The following is a 9,735-nucleotide window of genomic DNA, read 5'->3' as shown; positions in this document are numbered from 1 at the left end:
CCGAGCTAATTTTAGATATCATGATCTGATGTTGAATCATTCTCAATTATCTAATTTTCTATATTCTCATTGATTAATATGGCACATATTAAATTCATTTAATTCTATTCTCATTGACTAATAACACTTTTAAAATTAAATGAATTTAATTTTGTATATTCTGAATTTTTAATCTAAATTAGGGAAGAGACGCTGAAACAACAAGTTGAAGCAGAAAATCAAGTACAGAGTAAATTTCCCAAAAAACGATCAAATGGCAACTACTTTGAGACGTATGAACTGATCCTAATAGAGCAGAAACTTGGCAAATGTAATGAAAAAACTGCGGTTAATATTCACATATTTTTCCGATAGCAAAGTCTTTTCATACCTCTGGCGGGTCAAGTCTTCTGGGTGCACGCCTGAATGTGCTGCTTGAACTTCTCCAGCTCGGCCAGCACCTCCTCTTCGGGCCGATATATCAGATCGCTCATGCGCCACATCTACAAGCCCAAAACAACAAAAATTCAACGAAAACAACCTAAAAGCTAATTACTTCGAAATAATAAAACTTTAAATAATGAATTCACCTGAAGAGTTCCACCGCCGCCCGTGCTTTCTCCATCGTCAGATACACTGACTATGGTCCACGGATCGGAGGCGTTCCAGTGAAAGTCCACAACCTTGTCCCTACACGAGCCAATTTGTGAGAAAAACCCAAGTAGAAAATTATAAAATATATTGCTTTTTCCATACCTGTGACCGGCGTGCTGGAAGAATAAACCAGGGGGAGCAGCGCTTTGGTTCCTCGTTCCTGGGCGTTCTTGCTTCTTCCCCACCTTTACATTAATGGGTCAGGAGAAATAGGAGGAAATAATGAAGAGAAAGAAATATTTGTGATGAGATCTTCAAACCTTGTCGAGATCCCAAATATTAAGGAAACCGTCCTCCGCAGAACTCCCAAAGACTGATGCTTTATCCGGCGACCACTGCGGAGACATTAGGAATTATTAGAAAAAATAGCATTGCTCGTCGGGTGTTCATCCCTTGTTATAGTTCAAAAAAAAAAAAAAAAAAGAAAGAAAAAATAGCATCCCTGCCTGAACGCAGAGAACAGCGGCTTTGTGACCATCGAATCGGTGAATGGGAGCGCCGACGCCACTTGACGTGAGATTCCGGCGGTCAAACATTCTTACAGAGTTATCCGCCGACCTGAAAAAAGAGAATCAATAATAATCTGAATTTTTATCTTGAAATGTGCGGCCTGACCTAACATGGAAAACGAATTACCCGGTCAGAATTAGATTATGATCGTGAGGATTCCAGTCAACACAATGGACATCGGCGTCATGAGCTTTTTCGACCTATATTAGTGATATGACGTTGAAAAAAGTAAAATCACACAGGGATTGCAATTAGCTGGTTTATCAAGTTATGAAAAACAAACTATAAAAGAAGAAAGGGCACCTTAATGCATGGTGCGGTGCCAACACGAGCATCCCAGAATATTAGACAAGAATCATCTCCGACGCTACAAAATTCCTGCGCGCTTGAGTTCACATAAAGACAATCATCAGTAATTTGTAGTGAACTAAATAAAAGCATCAGCCATAGGGTTCGGCATCCATGAAGCCTAGAGGGCAGGACAATGACGATGTGTGACGAGAGAGAGAGGCAAAGACAAATACGAGAGGAGATGGCAAAAGAGAGAGAAGAAAGAGAGTAAATGTCACTTAAATAATCAAAATTTTCATAAATTTTCGTCCCATTGCCATCGACATCAAGTTTTTTACTGGTAAACATATATTTTTTTGAACTATTTTATACTGGTAAACATCTAGATTACATCATCATCGCCATCCATTCTTGATCCATCTAGTGATCTGGGTGGATGATTTTTTTTTGAAAGAAGATCTGGGTGGATGATGATGACGAAATCATCATCGTCACTCGACATTAATCAGGCGACACCATTTCGCTCTTCAAACCCATCATCGAAAGATTCGTTACAAGTTCCTAGAAATATAATGAATAATAGAGAAGTGAGAAATCGTGGGGTTGGTTCCAGATAAAGACCAGTTACCTAGAAGGACAGAACTGCACATCTTCCACTGTATCCTCGTGACCAAGATAAACCCCACGTGGCCCGATTACTGGGCTATCACTGCCAGCCTTAGATGATTTAATTACAGAGCTCCCAGACGATCCAGGAGACTTGGCCGAAGCCTCTGCTGCCGCAGAAATGTGATCTTGAATGCTCCACAAAACAACCGACCTGTCTTTCCCTGTAGAATCATCATAATAAGAAAATGGTTCAGATATTATTTAGTTATTTAATAAAAAAATTATTTTGTGATTTATTACAGTGAATATCTGCGTAAAGGATTCAAAAAAATTTGAACGACGAATTTGCTTGCTGCAAACAGAAGATTAAGATCTAACATTTTAATATGTAGGTGAACATATATATTAGTTGGAAATAACTCAGAGAAAGATATAGTTAGAAACGAAGAAGAAAAAGATAAGATTTACACCTCCAGATAAAACAAAAGGCTCCGTGGGGCACATTGCAAGGGCAAACTCCGCATTATCCTGATGTCCTGTCAATATCTTTTGAAAATAACAGCTAAGTTAGAAGCGTTCAAACTTGTACCAATCCTTCGCAAATTAAAGAAAAGAAGACCAATGTACATCATCTGGACTATCCAAATTCGAAAAAAACCATAATCGGACTTTTACACCAATTAGAAATGTTAGGAAATAAAAGATGAATTTCAGAAATTTCTAGTTGCACAGAGTGAAACTAAACCATAATTTCTTGTTACTTTATGACCTTGAGGAACGTCAACATAAAACTTATCTTACAATTTGGTTGAAACAAAAGGGCGCGAATAAACATACCAAATCAGGGCGCGAATCAGCCGCCCCGAGGACAGCATGACGATTTGGTTGAGACTCGACATCCCATATGAGAACCTTAAACGCAGAAGAAGTGACCTTATTAGCCAAAAAAGTAATAATATACTCCTTAAGGTAGAATCGTTTCAGGATTCTTCCCGGCCATAAGAGCATTAAATGCAAAACATACATCAGGGCTGTCAGTATGTGTGGCCACTATACGACTGTTCTGTGGCAATTCCCTAATCCTGTTGACCTGCACAAGAAATTGTAGTAACCAGATTAAGACACCACATGAAGCTCGGAAGTCAAATAGTGAGAGATGTCAGTCAAAGGCAACCAATTAATCAGTGCTACTCAAAAATGGAACTTTCGAGATGAGCAATAACACAAAGCCGGGGAGCTCGATTAATCACATCAATCTCCAGGGTCAAGATAGAAATAATCATGGAAAAATGGCAAAATGCTTTAGAGGCCTATCGTGATTTCAAGCTATATCAACCGAAGATTATTTTGACATATCGAGTGCAAACCAGAAGACCCAATCTAAAAAGAGAATCAAAACATTTTGCACTGGACAGGGAAAATTTTACCTCTCCGGGATGAATGATTGTTTTGAACTTCTTCACGAAAGGAGAACGGGCTTCTTCGTTGAACTGAAAGTAATCCAATCTATCAAATCAGTGCAAATTTCCCCCGGATACAATCTATCAACGAACGCTAGGACAAACCCCACAAAGCTCACCCCAAGAGGAATGACGAATCTCAAATTATCTTGTCTTAAAATCTGAGACCCTAATCCTATCACCCCAAAATAAAAATAATCGACCATGCGGAGAAAATATGTTAATAGACGAAAGGATGATACTAGCTACTGGCGACGGGTGTGTAAGCTGTTGTGACTCCCCGGATTAAATATTACGTACAAAACGAACCTCAGTCATTGTTCTTTGCCAAATTCAAAAAGTTTAGGAACGTGCACCCTATCGAAACCTTAAAGAAGGTCCTGAAAAATGATTGAAATTTTGGGAAATGTAAACGGCGGTCATACAATTTTTTTGATGCAGATTATGAAGGTACTGAAGAAAATATAAGGTAAACTCGCAGCTGTCATTTGTTCCGAAGGACAAATGTAATTCTATTTACATAATCATGGCAATCTGATCTGGTTTATTGGATACATAAATAACCCGATTGAAAAACTTATGCAGCCTGTCTAAGGGGTGGAAACCCAGGTGAATTGATGAACATCTTGTTGTATTGATCTCCAGTAGCGGTGGCGCCAACAAAGAATCTCAGCTTGCGGGTAATGACTACAATGAATGCATATGCAGAAGCCTCGGGCACACCTTCCACACAAACTGAACCCTCTAAACGTGATATTAATGAAATAAATTGGAAAAATAAATAAACTTAAACGACTCCTCGCCTGTGATATGTGCTCAGCAGCCGCGACTCTCGGTTTTACTATTTCACAGTTTGCTATGACAAGAGTATTCGGAACAGTTCCATCTGTCTGCAATGATGGGAATTTGATAAGCCAAAGAACAAAGTTAGATTCACGTTAAGATATAACAAGATCCTTTTAAAGAAATTAAGATATAACAAGATGTTACAAAGTAACAGGAAACTGCAAAGTACATTGTGAAGGAAGTTTCTGTGGTTCTTCATAAAATAAGAAAGCTAAAATGAATGAGGAGAACCAACATCCGTAATAAATTGGAAAAGAATAAAGCATACGAAATCCCATCATGTGAAAGAAAAATAGATAGAGATTATCTCTCTTACGTGCCTCGACGTGTGTTCCGTAAGAACAACCTATGATGCTCATTTACAATGATAAAAATAATGAGACGATCAACACCAACGAGAAGTCGGTTATGGGCACAGTAATAGTGAACGGCATAAGCAATGTGGGAAAAAATTGTGTTACTCAACCCGATTCATTGGGTTAAATTTAGGCGAAAGGTGAGCGCGAGAAAAAATAGAGAGATGGGGCGTAGGCTCCAAGAGCATGAAAAAATGTGAAGATGCTCATGCTCGTCAGCACAAGTATAAATCTCAAAATCAAATAAATCGACAAAATGTCCAGAAGGTGGAAAAAACGAAACCTCAATCGCAGCAGATAAATATTGGGTTACCAGAGAGAAGTAATATAATGTACTACTGACATAGACCTAGCAACATTGTTTAATAAAAAGAACCAAGGAAAATAATCTTGACATTACATACCTGTTCAGATAAATAGAGACGTTGTCTATTCTTGTATGTTGCTTGCTCTAGTTGAGGACCCCATCTACAAACCGAAAATTAGCAAAAATATATTTTTCAATGACGCGAAAAGGCGGACAAGATCCAAAAAAAATTCACGTCGTAGACAAATGAAGTTTTAAGGAAAAAGCAGATGAGAGAGATTGAGCATTTTCTCCAAATACGAAATTATGCTTGAAAGTTAAAACCGCAGAGACATCATCTAACCATCACTATCTCGCAGAAAACAAAGAGTAAAACTAACGCTCGTAAAACAAAACAATAACGATCAAAAGGTAACACATCCTTACCGATAAAGAGTTCTTAATCGCAAGACGTTCTTCATTTGCGCTAAAAAAGTTACGATTATTTTTCTTTACTTTACCGCACGATTAATGAGCAACTGATATTAGTAAAACTATCGACTCTAGATCTCAGAGGCAACGTCGCAAGTCTCCAAGATCCGAATGGCAGCTTCTTCACAATTATAATTTGTGTTTTCTAGTATAATGAGACAAGGACCGCCATCTCTTTGGACGGCATGACTGCGTACTTTCATTATTCAACGGCCGAGATAAGTAAGAATTACGTTTTTACTGGCCGAGCCAATTGTCACGACAATAATGTATCAGCTTCATTTTCTGATTGACAATCGGACGAAAGAACCGTCCAAATGGATCAGAAATCAGACGACAGAATACGCCGCGATTACAAGCACTCGCTGATCAAGCAAAGAAAATCAGTCTACAATGATCTGCCTACCTGACGTTAATCGGTCGACATCGCTCACATACAAGTATCTTTTTAAAGATAACAAAATCTACGAAGCAAACTGCGGAGAATTTCAAGAAAGAAACAACCAAAGAAAAACAGCGCGGTACCGTACTAACCCCCGGTAAAACCCTAACAGGAAAACCGGCAGGGAAACAACAATCACAGGCGGAAAAAGAAAAAAAAACAAAACATAAGCGACGAATCAAAGCGAGAGAGGGAGAAGCAGAAGGCGGGAGGCTCCACCTGCAAGAGAGCGACGGCCAGACGAGGTTGTGGTTGGCGAACCAGTCGTAGAGCACCGGAACCAGAGATTTCCACTGCGTATACCTCTCGTCCACGGACGGCTGCCCGGCCTTCCCCAAATATCTCATCTCCCTTCACCTCCTTCCTCCTCTCCTCCCTCCTCGCCCTCCGCTTCTCCACCGAAGAACCTCCCCCCACAAGAGAAACCCGCGAACTGAAACCTCACTCCCGCCTTATAAAGCACGCCTCCGAGATGTGGGACCCACTTCCAAGAACAGTTTAAATAAGAGAGGTTTTAAGGGGGGGGGGGGGGGATTGGGGGCTAAGCTAAGGTAAGCTAAGCCCACAAGGCGAGGAGAGCCATGGCGAGAGCGCCGAGGAAGAGGGCGACGTAGGAGAGGACTTGGAGGCGAGCGCTGCAGCTCATCCGACGGCTGAGAAAGTCCGCGCCGATGAGATCGACGAGCGCCATGTAGATGAGGATCCCCGCCGAGGCCGAGTCGAGCACCCCCTCCACCACCAGCGCGCGCGGGCTGGTCGGATTGTAGAACGACGCCAGCCCCGCCCCCGCCGCGATCCCCGCCGGCGTCGTGATCGCGAAGAAGCTCGCCATCGTCCCCGCCACCCTCGCCCCGAATCGCGCCTGAAATTCCACCCCCAAATCCCTCAGATTCAATCTCAATCCCCCCGATCGAGAAATGTTCGCGGTTCTCGCCTGGGAGATGCACCCGCCGAGGGCGAACCCTTCGAAGAACTGGTGGAAGCTCAGCGCACCGATCAGCGGCCGGATCGTGCACGGGCTCCGCGACACCCCCAGCGACAGCCCGATGATCACCGAGTGCGACACGATCCCCATCTCCAGAATCTGATCATCACACTCCCCGCGTTAATTCGGATCTCCGGAATCTGATCATCAACTCGCGTACCTGGGAGGCGATGGCGTGGCGAGCGAGGGACGACTCGCCGCCGTTGTCCGCGTCCCGCTCCGCCGTCGACGGGGCGGCGCCGCCGGAGTGCGCGTGGCCGTGGGGGTGGCTGTGGCGGTGGGCGGCTGCGTGGGCGTACATGCCGACAATGTGCATAGATTCGTCGTGCTTGCTAGCCTCCTCGACCTCTGAGACGGCGGCTATGGCGATGTCCAGCCTTCGATCGTCGTTGATTTCAGGCGATGTAGAGATTGAAGCAGTCTTCGGATTCTCGTCTCGTTTCCGGGCGTAGAACTGAGTCGCGAGGAAATCGAGCACCAGAGTGCCCAAGGACGCCATCATGGCGATGAAGCCCGGGAAGGGGAACTCCGACCATGGCCATGCCGGCAGGCAGGGATTGCTCAGCGCATCCTGGCCGTCGGGAAGCATGTGGACGAATCCGGTGGCCAGGATCACCCCCGCCGCGAAGGCCTTCACCAGGACGAACGCGCCAGAGTCTGTTCTAAGAAACCGCCGCTTCTGCCCTAGCAATGGCAACGCGATCCCTGCGACGCCTGCCGTGAGAATCAACACCACCGCCACCAATTTCAGCTTCAACGCCTCCGCGTCGTCCCTGCAGACTTCGGCTTCCTCGTTGGAGCACGCCGCCACGGACGCCGACGCGGAGACTTGACGAATTACGGAATCTGCATCATCGAATGCGGAAAACGAACTCAGTTCGTCGATTCTTCGGAAGAAACGGAGTGATTCTGAATTGCCGAAATACCAGAGAATCTTCCCATAGCGCCTCGTAAACGAGCGATGCTCGTCGGGGACTCTAGATCCTGCAGAAGAACACAGTTGAGAAGTTAATTCCGATGGAGGAATTCTTGTAATCGGACTGAAATCGAGAAGTTTATGCGATAATACATCGTAGAACAAGGCCATGATCGACGGCGAGTCTTCCTCGGGAGCGATGGCTTCGCCGGCGATGATAAATCCGGGAGATGAGGGTTGAGAGGCGGCCGCCTCTTTGTCAACTTGTCATGTCGTCATTTCTAGAATCAATTCCCGGACGTTGCGTTATGATCTCCATGAACCATGGTTTCCCGCTCGAGACAACTAAGAAAATGTCGACACTATCCGCCGCGGTAACCTTACCTCTAAAGTGTGCCGTTTTAAAATAGTTGTTTTAAAGTTTAATGGAGATCCAACGGTCAGGATCGAACCCACTCCACCGGCTCCGTTATTATTCGATCATTTAAAATTAAGCGCATATTTTTTTGAAGTCTCAGATGGCCAGCATGCCTCCACTTTAAGAGTTGCAAATATTTATATCCGCTTCTCCTTTTCGGATCCCCCTGATTATCGTAAACCCCAAGATGAGCATCTTTCAGCAGTAAATGGAGTGGTAATGAATCAAATCACATTCGTCGAGATTTTTATTTTATTTTGTTAGATTGATGATTAAAGTCTGTTAATTAATCTTTGTTTTAACCTCAGACTCTGTGAATTGTTACATCACCCACGTTCGATCTCATAAAGTGGGCTGACACGCAAGAGTCTGTTAAAATAATACCTTTATCTCAAAATTTTCAGATTCATATTAAGCGGGACATAACTATGCAATCACCCAGTATACTAACAGGGGGAGGAGTATCAGAGCATTACATCGATTTATATGTATTTTATGTGCTGACGTAATCCTGCTTTATTCTGGGTAATATAACGATAAAGTGTATGGATGGCTCGAGAGATTAGAGAACATACTGAATGCTGCTTGTCTTCTTGCTGGTGCCGTGCAGCGATTGGCCACTGGAAAATGACAAGATAAAGTCAAATTCATTTTTATTTGCTTTTACTGCTCCAATAATGGGTGAATACATGGTTGACCGTTTTTTTATTCAGGTAAGCAATTATAAGGAAAATTTGCATCCCGAGATTCAGTTCAGTTTATTTTTGTATTCGCTGGTTTATGAGTAAAGTTAATTAGAACATTGAGCTACCCATTAACATGAATGTGATCTGTTTTAGTATTATATTATGCGTTATGTGTAAGGGGATTCTCATTTACTTTCCAAAGTAGAGTCCATTATCAAGGTTTAGTAGTTGTCTACTATGTGCCAGGATTTCCAAATTTTGGTGTTGGTCTGGAACTTTTGTTGGCTTAAAGTGGGATAATCCATGCTATTAATAAAACATTAAGGGTTATTTCTATTTTTTTATATCATGATCGAAGTAATTACTCGCGAGCTTTTTCAGTTTCTTATGTTTGTATGACATCTTGATTTAACGAGATATATTTATCCATCCAGATTGAAGTGTATTGAATAACTGTATCATCTCGTCTCATAAGTAGTAGGGACAAACGTTAAATGTTTGCTAATTTGGACATAACATCAAGTTTGGTAAGTTTTTCAAGAGGGACAACCACATTGTCTCCGCCTAAAAAACTGTGCCCGCACATCACCATATGGAACGAATTGATTTATCAAATCACTGCATTCAAGTTGTAAGAGTTTACTTTGACGTATTAATGTGGACATGTTTTGAGTTTTGTTTAACCATAATTATTCCAAATAGGGAGATAATAATATAAACCAAAGTTCTGAAGCATTTATGTCTGGATAGATTTGAAGGAAAAGGAGAGTATCAAACTTATGAGGTTTAAAAATATATTGGCTGT

General features: G+C 42.5%; 2 protein-coding genes across 3 annotated transcripts; both read right to left on the bottom strand.

Moving 5' to 3' along the window:
* Window positions 1-205: 205 nt before the first annotated feature.
* Window positions 206-6,354, bottom strand: FVE (Transducin family protein / WD-40 repeat family protein). Its single transcript, XM_078575885.1, has 15 exons — window positions 6,145-6,354; window positions 5,110-5,173; window positions 4,307-4,393; window positions 3,471-3,533; window positions 3,068-3,133; window positions 2,881-2,955; window positions 2,514-2,589; window positions 2,063-2,264; window positions 1,447-1,528; window positions 1,270-1,343; window positions 1,080-1,191; window positions 894-968; window positions 736-818; window positions 570-669; window positions 206-482 (listed from the first exon to the last, which is right to left on the bottom strand). Exons 1-15 carry the CDS (start codon window positions 6,270-6,272, stop codon window positions 381-383), a joined length of 1,389 nt encoding a protein of 462 aa, XP_078432011.1. The 5' UTR covers window positions 6,273-6,354; the 3' UTR covers window positions 206-380.
* A 56-nt stretch (window positions 6,355-6,410) lies between these two features.
* Window positions 6,411-8,140, bottom strand: LOC144703658 (zinc transporter 4, chloroplastic-like). Of its 2 annotated transcripts, XM_078575887.1 has the most exons (5): window positions 7,980-8,138; window positions 7,837-7,894; window positions 7,071-7,756; window positions 6,860-7,009; window positions 6,411-6,787 (listed from the first exon to the last, which is right to left on the bottom strand). In XM_078575887.1, exons 1-5 carry the CDS (start codon window positions 7,995-7,997, stop codon window positions 6,482-6,484), a joined length of 1,218 nt encoding a protein of 405 aa, XP_078432013.1. In that variant the 5' UTR covers window positions 7,998-8,138; the 3' UTR covers window positions 6,411-6,481. The 2 variants fall into 2 exon arrangements, with proteins under 2 accessions (XP_078432013.1, XP_078432012.1); XM_078575886.1 differs by having other exon boundaries at window positions 6,411-7,009; window positions 7,980-8,140.
* Window positions 8,141-9,735: the final 1,595 nt, after the last annotated feature.

This window comes from Wolffia australiana, chromosome 5 (genome assembly GCF_029677425.1).
Source record: "Wolffia australiana isolate 7733 chromosome 5, ASM2967742v1".
NCBI lineage: Eukaryota > Viridiplantae > Streptophyta > Magnoliopsida > Alismatales > Araceae > Wolffia > Wolffia australiana.
Note: the sequence above shows the minus strand (reverse complement) of the source record. Positions and strands in the feature narration are given on the sequence as shown.